The sequence below is a fragment of the Varanus komodoensis genome, unplaced genomic scaffold (genome assembly GCF_004798865.1).
Source record: "Varanus komodoensis strain SLA01 unplaced genomic scaffold, ASM479886v1 scaffold8, whole genome shotgun sequence".
NCBI classification, from domain to species: Eukaryota; Metazoa; Chordata; class Lepidosauria; order Squamata; family Varanidae; genus Varanus; species Varanus komodoensis.
The window spans coordinates 29,631,406-29,648,656 of NW_025336481.1; the positions used below are offsets into that span (position 1 = coordinate 29,631,406).

The following is a 17,251-nucleotide window of genomic DNA, read 5'->3' on the forward strand; positions in this document are numbered from 1 at the left end:
TCCCCACCCTATCTTACAGCAGAAAAATTGTGGAACAATTTCAATGAAATAGTCCGAGAAGATAAGGTATTCTCAAAAAAATTCTGACAGGCAGAGCACTATTGGCAAAGGCCACCCTCCCCTCCAAAAATTAAATCTTTCTCTTTCATAGTTTTTGTGCTGCTACTCTCAATAGCAGCACAAAAAATAATAGTGAATAAAATTTGTATGAATGTTGTCTTGTATTTCTAGTGGTGAGTGATAAGACATTTCAGGACTTTTCTGAAGAAAAAAACGTATTCTGAGGTTTAGGTTCAGTTCTAGTTGCCATTCTTCAGCAGATAGCACTTTCCTGGGTTCTTCCAAATGTTACATTTTAAAAGCGTGATTTCTAATTCAGGTGCTGATAATACCTGCAAGATCTGTAGAGGGAGTGACAGGATCAGGGCCATGCCTAGCTCCAGGGACAAGGGAGGGTTACTGCTACTTCAAAATCCAGCCTTTAATTTCCTGTAAGTTTTTTTTTTCTTCTTCCATGGAAGGGCTTCCATTTTTCTAGGGTATCCTTTTTCCAGAGTTGGGTTCTTCCTTCACTCTGGTGTGTTAAAGCACCAGCTTTTTTGGGCTAGAATACATATTTTTAATATCCTAATCATCATCACATTTTAATGCCACTCTCTTTTTCTGTGCAGTGTACATGAGAATTTCCACACTCAATTTTAGCCTTCTCTGGGATGGAGGTTAGGCTAGGAAATAATACCAGCTTAAGGCCAAGAGCTATGTCTGTATCTACTGGTTCAGAACATAGTATGCAAAGCTTATGTATCCTGAGCAGATTATGGGTCCATCTGGTTCAGTAATGCATGCTATGATTAGCAGGAATTTTTCAGTCTCAGGCAGAGGCACTCTGAGTCCAGCACCCAAAATCCTCTTAACTGGAGATGCTGATGATTGAATCATGGAGATATGGCAAGCAAAAAAAATCTCTAGAACTGAGTCATGGGTTTAGTTTATAAGTAACTAGGAAGGGTGAGGAGAATTTTCACTGAGTGAGGAGAGAAGGGAACACAGAACTGGAGATAGGTGGTGTGGGTCTGGGCAGGTGAGTTTTAATGCCACTTATGGGGCAGGATAGAAACTCCTGCAGGGAGTGTAACGTGGAGAAGATGAGTAGATCAACAGACAGCCTGTGTAAGAAGCCAAACAGTGAATATATGGATACCCTGTTCCTTCTCAATGGCACACCCTTTCCAGGTCCAAGGCCTATGGGATTCCTGGCAAGCACTAAACTGGGACAATGGCAGAATGGGAGTGCAGCTCCTTGGATAAGAGGAGCTGGTGGGATGAAAGAGAAAGGATTAATATAAGGCAGCAGGAAAGACAGTAGCTCTTCCCTCCACACAGCCTGGGTCAGAGATGGCCAACTTTGCCATGTGTGCTAAGCGACACGCCTTTCTCCAGAATGTAGTTTGCTGGAACCCATGGGAAATGCCAACTGGCAGTTCATAAGTCAAATCTGACATTTAAATAATAGGCCTAATGAATGAATAATAAAATATCTGCCCATAATTGATGACTTAATTAGCAGTCTGGTGTGGTTCTGCTTAAGTTTCATAGGAAAGAACAGAAAGTTAGTTACTGATGAATTTTCATCATCAATTTTTGGGTTCTTCCACAATATTTTACAGTACCAAGTTGCTTATCTTGCTGCAGGGGATTATCTCTTGGTTTCCTCAAATAATGTGTGTGAGAATATACAAGCTGACTCTGAATTATGGGAAATGAACTATGAAGAATGAAAATGACATACCATAATGACTGCACAAGTTTTGTCTCAACCATGAAGATCATCAAAGCTTATGTCAGATAAGTGCAACACTGAATCAAATATCTCATACACAACTTTCAAATTCACAAAGGAATCCTAAAGCCAAAACTATGCTGCTGCTATTTTTTAGATTAAAAAATTCAGCAAGAAGTAAGAAAACAGTGAAATCTTTCTAAGATTGCATGAAAAGAAAACAATAAAGAAAAATAACCTCAGCAATGTAATCACTGTCAGTCTCCCACATTTACCTACACTTCACCTAGCCAGAAAGATGAAAATTAAATAAATAACTCAAAGCCTTACAGCTATACATTCATTGTGTGAACAGAATAAACTAACACACTTCACTTCTGAAGCAAGAAACATTTCCAATAATAATAGAGAAAGTCAAGCATTACTTCTACACTGACTGAGCTAAAGCTGTGACAGGATTATTATTATTATTATTACTACTACTACTATTATTACTATTATTTGTAGGCGAACCCTTCCCCCTTTTATTATTGCTAGAAAGATAATAAAAGAATGATGCAGAAGTGACTGTGACTTCAATTTTAATGCACAGGTGTTCATTGGTATGGCAGGCAAATATACCACAGTAAATAACTAGGAGCAACCCAAATCAACAGAGAGTCCGGCTCCTTATTAAAATACGTTCGATTAACAAATGTGTTATGACATTAGCTTTCTGAGTGTACTGGAGTAGCTACAGGCTTAGCTGGGTCAAGAAGTTCTCAGTTCAGTTCTTGCCTCTTGCGGTGCTGGGCTAGGCGCTCCCCCTAAGCTTCAGTCTCCTATGCCTACACTTCAAGGGTAGTCATATTGACCTACTTTTTACAGCATTGCAAGGAACAGTGTAAAATACACTCTGAAATGCCACATGAACAGTAAGTATTATTACATCTGATGGAGCAGGCTACTTCACGACATGGCCTGTTCTTAATCTTCATATGATACAATGTTAATGATCACAGTCCTTTGGTCATCTGTGCTTCGTGCTGTTCTTACAAACTAAGGAGGCGGCCTTGCTCATGTGACAAATACAGAAAAATTGCAAATACATCATCTAAAGCAGGGGGAGGAAACCTGGTGTACTCCGAAGCGTAGCTGATGGCCAGGGATTACGGGAGTTGTAAGCCTGGTCTCTTAACCATGATTCAGAGCACTGAAGAATCTGAACAAGCTGCAACAAGAGGGCATAACCAAGAACTGGGGAAAAGGTATAATAGAAACAGGGAAAGAGATTCTGTTATAGGCTGGGGGTGCTGGTCTAAATGTCCCTACAAGGGCCCGCTTTTGAATGTGGAGTTGCAAGAGGAGACACACGAATGGGGTTAACAGTCGGCAGGTTTAGCTGGGTAGATTCCCTTCTGCTGTTGTGGCTGTTCTCAGAGTTGGCCAAAGGCAGACAGTTCTGGAAGGAGAAGCTGCTTTGCTGTCCTCGCTCTTTAAGAAATATGTCAATCTGTGGGTGTGTGACAACAGCAGAAGCATGCCAAGTCAGTAGTTTGGACAGGCTGTGCTGCAGCCGAGACTAAAAGGAGGCAGGCAGGCAGCCCTTTGCTCTCTACAGGAAATCCTATGGCACTAGGCGTCCTCTTAGAAATCCCATGGGAGGTCAGACCTGTTTGGAGTACTAGCGCTCAGACTCTTATGCAGAGCTTGTATATATCTGGAAATAAAACTTGTATCACAGAAATACAAGTCTCTAGTGAACTTTTTTAAAAGAAGCTGAACCCAGGGAAAAGGCTGGAGCACCTGAAACTTTTCACCACTAGGAAGAGTGGTGTATATATGTAACAAAATTGTTTCAGTTTTTCTGTTGAGGGCCTTGGGAACAGAAAACAGCCAAAACAAAACAAAACAAAACAAAACAAAACAAAAGCAGCCTCCCCCACCCCCTGCAAAAGAATTCAGTCTGTCAGATGCATGCTAGATTTTTTATATTTTGTAGTGTAAATTTAATGCAACAAAGGAGCTAAGAATTTATTTTGAGGGGAAAAAAATAAGACCAGGACACTTAACCCATTCAGCTGCTTAAACAAACAACAAAAAAACCCTCTTTTAGTATACTATTTTTAAAAATGTCATGGAGCAGTTTATTTTTGCTCTTATCATGAAACATGGAACATTTTTCAACCCATAAGGGCATTGCTGTAACACTGAATAAATGCTGCCACCAGATACACTTTTCCTACCTCTTCTTTTTCAGCACTTTGCAAATCCCGCCACTCCTCAGTCACGTGACCAAAATCCACAGTGTTCATGGCCACCTTGTACTCTCCAATTATATCATGTTTGGAGAAGCGATCAAAGTCATATACTGCCATCACCAAGGTTTTTCCTCCCAGTTCAGAATACGGCACCTGGATGGAGAGAGAGAGAGAGAAAGAGAAAGAAGGTGGGAGGGAGGTAAGTTATGCATTTCTATAGATAGATAGATAGATAGATAGATAGATATAGATATACTGCAATGCTAATCTAGTCCCTAGTTTTATCAGCTGCCATTTGTGCTAAAAACTGAACAACAAAAATATGAAGCACGTTTTCCTGGATAGCTGTCTGATGTGCTGCTTGGTAAGGTCAGAATGCAACCTTCTATAAAACAATGTGGCAGCTCACTCATCTCTCTTGGCTATAACCCTGCATTCCTAAAGTCTAGTGTGAAACTAAAGACCAATGATTTGCCCCATGGATACGTGAGCCTTCAATACTGCAGTATGATTCTCTCAATAAATCATGCTGTCACTTTCCAAGAATAAGGTAGCCTACAGTATGATGGAAAAACACAGAAGTAGCTTTCTGGGTCTGGCATAAAGTAATTAAAAACCAGGCTACTTTTGTTCAGAACAATACTTGGCATTTCTACTCAGAAGTAAGTCCTCTGCAGTTCAGTTGAGCTTACTCCCAGGTAGGAAGCCTCAATATTGCAGCCTGAAAGTGGCTTTATTCTAATAATATTTGCTTCAGGATTTTACTTTTCACTACATGGATGCTGAAGTACGATATATTGCTATAAATGTTGGCAGCAGAAGGCCAGGTTCTGGCTAATTTTCCAGCTGTTCTGATGTGGTAAGCACAGATGCTTTGGGTTAGGAAGGTTAGGAAGGTGGTCATTAGTCATATTTTTAATATTCAAGGGAAGTGATAGAGTTGGTTCCAAAAAGAAAGTAAAAAATTGTTTAAATTTGGCTTGGAGTCATGACCACTTTCATTAAATTCTATTATGCTCCCCAAATATGAACAGTTCCATATGCTTCTGTAAAATTTATTTCAACATTATTCCATTTCTTAAGAGGGCTGAATAAAAATTAAAACAACAGAAATTTTCAGTCTGCCTCGCTCTGGTTCTTTGCAAACATTTAACTTTCATTTTGTTCCAAATTCAATGCTGGAATGTGCATTGCATTGACTTTCTTCTCATAGAGTTTGATATTTAAAATGTATGAAAAGATTTTCAGGTTAAAAGACCTGATCTTATTTCCTTTAAGAAAAAGATGGCACCTTAAGAAGCATATTTATTGACATTGTAGAATTGCAGTAGCAGAATGATGTCTTATTTACTATTATTGGTGCTGCTGCCATCATCATCATCATCATCATCATCACCATCACATTTTCAACTCTTTTTACTGTTTCAAGAAACCCAAGGCAGCTTACAATGCTTCTCTTGCTCTCTAGTTTTCTCTCACAGCAACCATGTGAGGGATATCAGGCTGACTGGCCCAAAGTCACCCAGTGAGCTTCATGGCTACATGACAACTAAAGCCAGACAACCCAAATCTCACTTCCAAATTAATTAACTACACTGAATTGGATCTCCATTATACCATAAAATGTTTTCAGCTATCTGATATTTGTGGCTGTAAAGGTGTGGAAATTGTTCTTCACTGGACTATTATGATTTTTTCATTAAATTCTATTATGCTCCCCAAATATGAACAGTTCCATATGCTTCTGTAAAATTTATTTCAACATTATTCCATTTCTTAAGAGGGCTGAATAAAAATTAAAACAACAGAAATTTTCAGTCTGCCTCGCTCTGGTTCTTTGCAAACATTTAACTTTCATTTTGTTCCAAATTCAATGCTGGAATGTGCATTGCATTGACTTTCTTCTCATAGAGTTTGATATTTAAAATGTATGAAAAGATTTTCAGGTTAAAAGACCTGATCTTATTTCCTTTAAGAAAAAGATGGCACCTTAAGAAGCATATTTATTGACATTGTAGAATTGCAGTAGCAGAATGATGTCTTATTTACTATTATTGGTGCTGCTGCCATCATCATCATCATCATCACCATCACATTTTCAACTCTTTTTACTGTTTCAAGAAACCCAAGGCAGCTTACAATGCTTCTCTTGCTCTCTAGTTTTCTCTCACAGCAACCATGTGAGGGATATCAGGCTGACTGGCCCAAAGTCACCCAGTGAGCTTCATGGCTACATGACAACTAAAGCCAGACAACCCAAATCTCACTTCTAAATTAATTAACTACACTGAATTGGATCTCCATTATACCATAAAATGTTTTCAGCTATCTGATATTTGTGGCTGTAAAGGTGTGGAAATTGTTCTTCACTGGACTATTATGATTTTTTTAAGTATCTGAAAATAATACAATATCTTTGCAGACGTTATTTGTACTAACTGTTACTTCACTTTTACTTGCCAAGGAACCATATAAAGTGGATATATGATGCTAGCTTTGGAGCGCTAGTAACACAACTCACTTTATTTTATTGCTGCTAGCTGGAGCCGGGGGTCAGACTAGATAGCCCAGGAGACCCCTTCTGACTCGCTCTGTTTCTATGTTTCTACACAGTGCCTTTGCTCACAATAGCAGAACTAAAACATATTTAAGGGAGGATGCAACGGGTCTATGAGATCATGAGATTTCTGCATTAGACTATTAATCTGTGGTTTTGGCTATATTCACTTTTGAGGCAGAAATGAGATCTCAGCACTACCTAAGGTGTTTCCTTTCCTGCTTTTCTGCTGTATAACCTCTAAGTGGCACTGTGGTACAGTAGAATAACACAAATAATCAGGAGGCAATCACAAATCCTTTTACTTTAACAATAAAATGCTGTATTTCCCCTGCTCTAAAATAAAATGTTGTATTTCCCCTGCTCTAAAACATGTCAGCGAAAATGCAGGTTAGACACAGAAGTGAAACTAGAGTACCATGTTGTCCTTAAAAGAACCAATCTTCACCTGTGAGCAGGGAATGATGAGTACACAATGAATTCCTCATGGAGAACAGCCCTACCAAGAAAATCCTAATTTTGATTAAAGCAAAAGAGGTGTGTGCGTGCGCGTGGGGGTGTTTTCAGCTGTAATATCATCAGCTATTCTCATTATCTGGGTGTTTATAAAGTTCAGATATGAGTTTGATGTGAAGCATATAATTAGCATCAACACAGACATCTTATGGCTGAGATCTCACTTTGAAAGCCTATGGCAGCAGCTCAGAAATCACAGATTTAAACACCTTCAGTCTCCTTCTGACATTGCAGAACAATTTGAAGGTTCTCTCCTGGCTGAACTCTTTATACTGAATAGAACTTTACTTTCAGACGCTACTAGTTCAACAAGATCTATATTATTATGGCATTCCAGTCAAGACATAAACCAAGGGTGAAATTCCTTTTTACTATTTCACCTTTTAATATGTGTGATCAGAAATGTGCTAATTAAAGCCAATTCAATCTTCTGAAAAGCTGTTAGCTCGTGGATTTTAAAAGCAATTATTTAAGGAGACAAAAGTAAAATGAATTCTTATTCATGCTGGACTGCTCAAAAGGAATGTATGTGTCCTAGAAGACCACATGATTTCTGCAGTCACAATTAATACAGAAGACGAAAGAGGTTTGACACGGAACGTGCACCTCCATTAGGAGCACAGTAAAAACTCTCATAATTATTTGCCAGAATGTAACTGCAGGGTAGGTTTCATGGTGTGCTTGCCCTGAACTCATTTGTCATGACATGTTAAGTGACAAATATTAATGGGTGGATAATAAAATATGGATGCTAAAGACATGTGGGCATGATCCAAAGCTCTATAGCCATGCAAGAAGCAACAGGGTTTGTCAATATGAACCACATGGTTGAAGTGTATTGTGCATTCTCTGGCTGAAAGAAAATCAAAGGAGTCCCTGCTGCTCATGGAGTTTCCGTATCTACATGCACACATGCAGACACATATGACTAACTAACTAATGGACCCTGGTCATTCATTATGTAGCAATGAAGGGGTCTCTTGGTTTTTGTTTTCAGCATATCGATCCATCTGAAATACTGGAGTTACTACATGCATCTTTTCTTTCATGCCCAACATACATTGATTTGCTTCATTATAAATGGAAGGAAAACTCAGTCCAGAAAGGTTCCTTCTCTCCCTCCCTCTGTAAAAATAAAGGATTATTTTATGAACATCTTCACGAGAAAACAGCTTATGTTTGCAGTAGTGGCAGAGGCCTCTAAGGATATATTTCTTGTTGAATGATTACATAGCCTGAATCTGTTATTGTCCCTGCTTTCAAAGCAGAGCTGTCATTATAAGACTAAGTATACTGAAGGAAAGGCCTGTAGCAATTGAAGCACAGTGAACATTTCATACTAAAACCCTTCAAAGTATGTTCAGCTGTACTGATGTTTTATTGCTGAAAATTGAGCTCTGAGTTTGGAAGACATTAACTGAATTTCTTAAATTCTGAAACAGCAGAGCACTTGAATACAAGCTTTAATCCCCCACCTCCCCATATCCCCAAGAGTTGTTTCAGGGCCATCAGTGAAAGGGTCTGGAGAACAGGAACACTGCATTTCTTCCCTTCCTCACTTCACTGCAAAGAAATAGATTACATTATTCTCAAATGTGCGTCTTCTGACTTTCTGATTTTTCCATTTTTTAAAACAAAAATCTGTAACCTAAAACATAGTACTCTGAAGAAATGCACATAGGAGTGGGGTAACCATTCATACCTCACCAAAAATAGGGACAAAAACAGGACACATATTTGGATAAAATGGGTGTAGGCTAGTTTATACACACAGATTACATCTGGATTTTTTTTTCTAACTTAAATAGAAACATAGTACATCTTGGTATAGTGGGAAAGTGTGACAGGACAACCTATGTGCTTCCCCTAGTCTGCTATTTAGGTGCTATCTGTTGGTGGACAACTTCAAGACTCCTGATCACTCTCACATTCATTATCTTTCAACTGGACTTGGACTGGACAATCCACAATCCTTCAACCAGAGGACACGTTCAAATAGAGGACTATTATCTGTGGAGAAGGTCAGCTGGCTACTCTATATATGGAAGCACTGTTAGATTTCTTCTGTTCCTCAAATGCTTTCACCACTCATATCAACATCCCAGCTACAGGTTTATACGGTAAATGTCCAGTTCAAAGCTGTGCAGACACAGATGACTTCTGTGAAAATGAATGCAGTCTTTGTGATAAATTCTTAGCTTGAATTTTCATCTCATTAACTTCCTAGATGACCTTAGGCAACTTAAGTCTCTCCTAGGTTCAGCTCTGCAAGATGGGGGATGAGAATACAGACTTACCCAATAGGGTTGTTATAAAGTTGACTATTTATACATGAAAAGTGCTTGAATACATGAAAGCATTAATTCAGCATTTTCCCTTTATTGTGCATTAATTTGTATAAGAGGGAAAAGAAAAAGAATGGGGTGCTAAATTTTGAATGAGTTCCCATTGGAATGAATAAGAAAAAAGCTCCTGACTCTTTTAGCAAGTGGACATTCATTTCACTTATATCTATTTAAATCCATAACAGAACTCAGGCCTGTTCAGGATAGCACTAAAAACGGACTGGAAGAAGTTCTTGGTGAACCTGTGACAGAGGCAGCTTCACTCAAAATCCAAATAATCCATGCTACAGCATGACAAGGTATTGTGTCATTTCCTAGAAGAATTCCAACCAAATTCAAGGCCAGATGCACAAAATATGGAAAATAGCAGAGCTCTGTGACTACAATTGAATTATTCTACTGGTAATAATCCTTTGTCCTTAGCAACATTTTTCATTACAGGGCAATCTCTGAAATGTCTCCAAATGAGAAATCCATTATGCTGGAGGTCACCAATTAACTAGGACATATGCAATTCAGTGACTGAGCATGAGATTAACCTTTTGCATATATAGCAAACAAAGAAAACATACAATTTTCAAAGAATACCTTGAATGTAAATTGCTCATTGAAGACAGGGTTAAGGGTTTTCCTGTGAACTTTTGTCTCATATTTCTTCTTCTTATCAGGAAGCAGGAAAACTTTCACATAGGGATCAGATGTACCACCCATATCTAAAGCAGGCAGCTCAGCAGCCTGAATAATCCCTACCAAAAGCTGAAAGAAGCAGGAGAGATAGAGAGAAAGGATCAACAGCATAATATTAAACTGGCATTTAAAGACATCTTGCATGTGCTGGGTTTTATGACAACACATATATGTACACAAAAATATAGCTGTATGTTTACATGCATGTGCGCGCGCGCGCGCGCGCGCACACACACACACACACAGAGGAAACATCCTAGGGACTGAAAAACTAAAATGTATGAGTCTAAAAAAAGCTCTGTCCAATTTTCCAGATGCAGATTTTGAAAAGCTGCTTTTAAGCAGACAAGAATTAAAGTGCTGCTGATTTCAGCTATATATGCCTTTCATATTTTCTTTAAAGTCATCAGCATAATAAAACAGCATCTTAACAGCTCCTTTTTCATTGTTTTTAAAGGGTTTTACAATTTACAGTGATACATTAGTAAAATACATATGTATGCAGTCACTTAAGAAAAAAATTCTTTAGCAATTCATTAACAATGAATCTTAGAGCTACACTGTTACCCATAAATGTCACAAAATTGAACTAGACAGATAGGTAAATGAACATACAGAGACAGTAAGACTTTCATAGACAAATCCTTCCCAATTTTTTCTTCCATTTATATATAAATGTAAATCAGCTGTGTACATCTATGATCTTCCAGACACAGCTTGCGTATAACTTTCATCATCTTCATCCTTTGACTATGTTGACTAGAACTGAACTAAGTTAGGATTTAACAACATCTGGAGGGCCACAGTTTGCCACTCATGATCTTAAGGGTCTAATGGAAAAGTCACATAACATTCTTTGGATTACTATTTTGGTCATGGACTTACTATGGAATTTCTTACACTCAGTCCATTTTGCTCAGAACGATCTACTCTTCTCAAGAATTGTAGGCAAACTTATCTTCAGAGCTGTAGAAAAAAATGTGCTACAGTATACAAGCAGTTTGTGTTGTGGCCCAATCAGTTTGTCCACCTGGTACTTTTAGCTAGGAAGATGGGAATGCACTTCAATTTCCTATAAAAGTCATTATCTCTAGAATGGAATTGCTATGCTTTTGAAATTTTATTTGGTCATCTCTTCTGATTTCCATTTTCATGATACATTTGGGATTCCTTCTGATCACTAAAGGTTTTCCTGGTTTTTCACAACTCCTTTCTAAGGAGGTTGAAAAATTCAGTAGGGAATCTGGGTCTATTCCTAGGTTATCCGAGCTCTTCCAACATTTCTGGGTTTGGGCAAGGCAAGAGGTGTGTCTTTTGCTGAGCTGTGTGTTGTGTGTGAACTAGCCACTGTTTAAAGTGGCAAAGAGAAGTTGACCATGATATCTGAACCGTGGCAGCACAAGAAAATAATTGCTACTTAGTACCTTAATTAAGCACAGAAGATTATCAAGATTGAATTAGCAAAAAGAAACATTAAAATAGTTTGCGAATCCTTTCAATAATTCTTTTGTCCATCTTCTGTGAAAGGTTATATTTCCCAAAAGAAGAATAATTTTTCTTTTCCCCATCCCTTTAGTTTATCCTTTGTTCTTTTAAGATTTTAAAGTTTCCTGCTGATTTCAAAAGATCCTGGTGATGCAGAGTGACCACTAAAAACCTGAAAGACTTTCCTATACACCCTTGCTCTGGGAACTGAGGGAGGAGGAAAATGCTTTATCCTTAGACCTGTGGACTCTTTAATGCCTTCTTCGAAATTAGAATAGAAGGTAGGAGTAAGTAAAAAAGATTTGTGATATGGAGTACAAACCTACTGTTGAGGCAGAAAGATTAAGAACACCTATTGATAGGTGGGCAGCACCTCTCAGGGAGTGCTTAAGCTAGTGCAAGAGCTTATTGGTAGCCTCTCCTGGTGTTGTGGGTTTAAAGCTTATTGGTTTTATGCAAAGCTATTGGGTGAACAGCTATATTTATCCAACACTGCGGAAGAATATGCAATGTGAGCTGCAAGCCGTTGTAATGCAGCCATGAACAAGTGTAAAAACATTCTACTTTCCTTCAGTGACTATAAGCAATTTCTATGAATGCCACTTTCAATCTTATATTTTGATCCATTTTCTAATTTCACATTAATGAATCTGAAGTTCAAAGTAAAAAGCTTTAAGAACATTTAAAATGAATGTTCATATTGCAAATATGACTATTTAAGAAGCTTATGGAAATGAAATTTCTGCAATATTTCCATTATATCATTTATTGTGTAGTCTTCTGGGACTGGAGGCATCCGAATCTCCATTGCCTTGCCAGGGTATTGCCAGAAGGGCAGGAGGAAAAGAGAAATGCCTTTCCATCCACCTTATCAGTGTTTCATTCTAGGCAGGCCTCTGAGACCATCTAGCTTCATCGTGCCACTAGGAATAGAAATGGGAATCAGAGAGATCTGTGGATAGGGTGGGTCTACAGTGTCTCCTTCATGTCCAGTCTCACCCATGGGCATTCCCCATTTCTTCCCTCTCCATTGCCTTCCGAGGTTGCAACACTGACCTTGAAAGAGTAGATTTCTCCTCAAAATTGTAACTCTGTCTATGGTCTTGAGCTAATGGTGGGGGAAGAAGATCTACATCTTATGGTCTGTCGAACACCTACCCAGGGACCATAGGATTCCTCTATTACAAGCTGAAATAATGGGGAAACTACATATTTATAGCCCTAGTAACATTTTTTGGTGTTTTCAGAAGAGTATGCAGCATATGTCTGTGTCTCTGTTTTCACTCATGCAACATTGTTTGATCGCATTTTTTTTCAAACCTGATTATTCTGAAAGTCATAATCCAAAGAATACTGGATTTTCCCTAATTTTTCCTCTTCTTTGGCTTCTTCTTTATCTTCTCCATCAGTCAACCCGGTTTCAGCATCATCATCCTTAAGTGCCTGCGGAGAACAGGGGCAAAAACAATTGAAATGAATATGACTTTCTTCAGGCAAGGCCTGGAAAGACAGGCACACGTGCTCAACCTATATAGTGAAGCTATCAAAAGCAAGCATGAAGGCACAAATCATATATGTTGTTGACATATATATTTAGAGTACCCTGGTTGCACAAGAGAAATATCATAATCAGCAAGCAGCAAGGAAGCAATGAAAGAAGGAAAAAGCACCTCTCAGGGATATTGCAAGCAACAATTGTTTCAAAGCCTGAAACACAGAGAGAATGTCAATGTGATATTTAACAATTGGATTGAATCAAATTTCCTTGTCCAAAGACAAGGGTGGATAACACATGCTATTAAATAGGCAAAGTTGCACACTCATTCAGTTTAAAACAGTTGTGCATGCTGTGAATCTTTTAGACTAAAGCAAAGTGTTTCTTCAGGGTTACTATTTTAAGTGTGTATGTGCATTTATGTATGGGCGACTTCTTTATAAAATGAGATGCAGAACATTTTTAATGTTTTGTTTCTCTGTGATGAACATAGAAGCAAAGGTATCACTATGCCATTAGCAAATGCAAGTTCACAGAAAAGAAGATCCCTTCCATTCCCTTTTTCTTTTCAATAGTTCTCCGTTTAAAGCCAGGCTGAACCAAACTGATTGAAAGAGGCACTGAGTTTTAGATGGTCAGATAGTGGTTGCAAATCTGACTGTTAGATACAGGCTGTTAGATGCATTTTGAGAAGACACACAGAACTGAAAATAACACATATTTTGTGTTATTACATTTTTGCAGTATTAGAAAGCCCAAGTTTGTATCATATGTAAGTTCAAGTGTTAAGCACTGATAAGAGTAATTCTATGCATGTGTCTCAGAATACTCATTGACCTCAATGGAATTAAACCCTAAATGTGGGGGGTATTGGACTCAGCTGGACTTACTTACATATTTTATTATTTATTTATTTAGGGAACTTCTATGCCCCCCCCCATTCGCCGAAGCCTCGGGGCGGCTCACAATCATAAATAAATAACAATATAAAAAATATAATTTAACAGTATAAATTAAGTCACCCTGGCCAAAGAATAAAATAAATAAATAATATTAACAATTAAAATAACGTTTGAATAAAAATATCTTCGCCTGGTGCCGAAAAACAAATAACGACGGCGCCAGGCGGACCTCTCTGGGGAGCGCATTCCATAGGGTCCATATCGAGTCATACAGAAATGTGCTGGTTTCCAAGGGCAGCTGGTTGGTCAATGCATAAACAGAATGCTTGGCAGAGTTGGCTCGGTCTGATCTAGAATGGCTCTCTTTACCCTATTCAATACTACTTTTGATGAAACAAATGGAAACACGCCATTTTTTGTTTCCAATGATAGCTGCCTTTAGCAGGAAAGAAAGAGTCCTGCACCACCTTAAAGGCCAATACATTTAGTCATGATTTTGCACATTTAATGGTGGTGGGGTTTGGGAGTGAGGGACTGCTTGATTATATTAAGTAAACGGATGTGCTTCCTTTGTCAGTGTGAAAATAACTTTCAGAGCACAGGCAAAAAGAATGACCACTAGCTATTTAAGTGCACTTCAGTTTGAAAATTGGATCCCTTTATACAGATTTACACCTATATTTTTCCCTTTAGAAGATGAAGTCCAGACTTGCATATTTAGAGGTGTGTGTGTATGTACATGCACACCAACTGGCACTGATCGCCATTTGATCAATGGGAATATAAATTATCCATGAATCTTTTCCATCAAATCTGTTTTTCCCAAACAGAAACATCTGCTTTTTCCATATTAATGACCAAACCCTAAACACATAAGACAGTATCCAACATTGTCCAGGAAACTCTGCTGATGTTGTGCCCATGGAGTCCACAACAGTTGCAAAATGAAGTTGCACACCTTCCTAGAGCAGTCCTTGAAATGAGCAAAATCACTTCTTTCTGATATGGGACACATATGAATGTTCACTTCTGGGAAAAGGTGCTTCAGCTTATTTTCAGATGCTTTAGGAAGTGCTAAGTTCCCATTGCAATAGTGGTGGGTTCCTTTGATGCATGAATTAGCATTAGATACTGGCCACTGACTCAAAATTAAACAAATAACACTAATTTCAAGTCTGCTTTTAATAGGTATTTCTGGACAGATGATATCTCAAAAAGTTTTATGCAGGTGCTCATTTTTCATCTTAAGGAAATCTCTTTTATGAAAAAAGATGGAAAAACAGTGCTGAAACATGGAAGATGACACCCCATGATATTCCATGAATGAGGCATGGAAATAGCACAACAAAAGGAAACAAAAAACCAGTCTGAAAGTACCTAGTGATTTTATGTTCAGAAGCAATATGGCTCTGAATTACCAGCTACTGAGAGGTAGCCAATAGTGCTAGAGAGCTTCTGCATTCATGTACTGTTTGTGTAATTCCCAGGGGCATCGCACTGGTGAGAGACAGGATTCTGAACTAAGCAGACCTTTGATCTCATTCCAGCAGGACTCTTCTTGTGACACTTCTGTGCATTTGGATTGTTCCTTTCCTTTTCACCCCCAAATGTTCACAATAAATAAGTCACAGTGTTGTGACTAAGAATAAAAGTGGTTTCACTCCACTGTCACCATCCTGGATTTATCATTTTGTCTTTCATACATTCTTTCACTAGTGTTTGTTTAAGAAAAAGCAGTGCCATCTTTTTAAACTGCTACATAGTTCTTGTAAATTCTTACCTTCAAATAAACTTTTGAGAATTTTGTTTTTCTTTTCCACAACATAGCCCTTTCAAAAGAGCATCTTAAGAAATGGAATGATCATCCATAACCCAATACAGCCTTAAATTTAAACCCAACAGTTCCCACCATGAAAGCAACTACTGCATCTCCAGCCAAAGGTGCCCATCCAATCAATAATTAATTAAGCCAGAAGGAGCAAGTCCTGTTGGGTTGCATCCTGAGAAAATGACCTCTCTTCTATTGAGGCTCTAAAAAAATCAGTGAATGGTGGTGAGAAGTCAATGCACTGAATGAACCATGGATCATATTCAACTGAATCATTCTGTTGATCAGATTGTGCTGTGTTTGCAGTCTAAGTTTTGAGCTAGGTGCTACAAGAGAATCCAAGTAAAGTTCCAGTTGTGCAACTGCTTGAATAATCATTTGTAAGACATAGGTTTGTGCAGTGGTTCACTAGTGCTTGTGAAGCCTCTTGTGCAAGGGGAAAAGATAGCAGACCTCCTGTGATGCAGCAGTATCTTCGACTAGAAATATGCTGGGTTTAGGCCCATGTCTGAGGAAATGAAATTGACCCTTACCTGATGCCTTAAATCATACCCTGACTATAGTTTTATAGTCTAATTCTAAGACTTCATGCACTGAAGCCAAGGACAGGGCAATTGTCTTGGCAGCACCATGTTAGAAACACAACATTGTGCTGCTATTATACTAATATCAGCAACATTTATTAAAAATGTTTTAATAAATAAATAAATAATAAATAAATAAAAAATATTTATACCATCGAGTACTTTCAGCTTTGGAGCTACATCCTTGGAAATAGGTATGCGGTAAGCAATTATTGTCCTCAACAGATGAAAAAGGACAAGAAAGAGACTCAGTGAGAAACTATACTATGCACATCTACTTGGAAGTAATTCTCAATAGTTCAATGAGACTTGCTCCTATGTAAATGTGTATAGAATTGTAATCTTCGAAGCATAAATGGTGCCAAGTCCCAGTGTCCTGATCTAATCAAGAGGCGTACTCTCTGTAAAATCAAAGTATCTAGCAAGTGAGAACATTTCAGCCTGATGTAATTTAAATGGCTGGAATATTACATCTCCCTCTCTTCAAATAAATTGTGACCTAATAACAGACAGCAACCATTGCTGCAATTATTCTTCAAGAAATGGGGCTAAATTTTTGATAATTTCTCGGTGCCACTGTTCATCACTGATATGATTAAGTCAACTCGTTTCCCAAAGGCCGAGCTTAAGCGAGGAATTTGCTGTACCAATACATTAAATTCAGAGTCATTAAATCAGAACCTATTAGAGTGTCTCTAGAGCTGCATGTTCGCCCCTCCACCACACTTCTGACAAGGGGAAAAAAGGCAGCAGAAAATTATAGGAGACATAGGAGGATTGCTGCAGACTGATAAACTACAGCAGCCCAAGTTGTGATAGGAAGATACTTCAA

General features: G+C 38.3%; 1 protein-coding gene across 2 annotated transcripts in view; it reads right to left on the reverse strand.

The window, feature by feature from the left end:
* Positions 1–17,251, reverse strand: part of SYT1 (synaptotagmin 1) — a 131,547-nt gene that overhangs the window by 74,684 nt on the left and 39,612 nt on the right. Inside the window, exons 3-5 of one of the 2 annotated variants that reach the window (XM_044455324.1) lie at positions 12,931–13,044; positions 10,027–10,194; positions 4,006–4,173 (exon numbers count right to left, since the gene is read on the reverse strand). In XM_044455324.1, the coding sequence (XP_044311259.1) occupies positions 4,006–4,173; positions 10,027–10,194; positions 12,931–13,044 (450 nt within the window). Of the gene's footprint in view, positions 1–4,005; positions 4,174–10,026; positions 10,195–12,930; positions 13,054–17,251 lie in introns of both variants that reach the window. The other variant, XM_044455323.1, reaches the window with a different exon arrangement.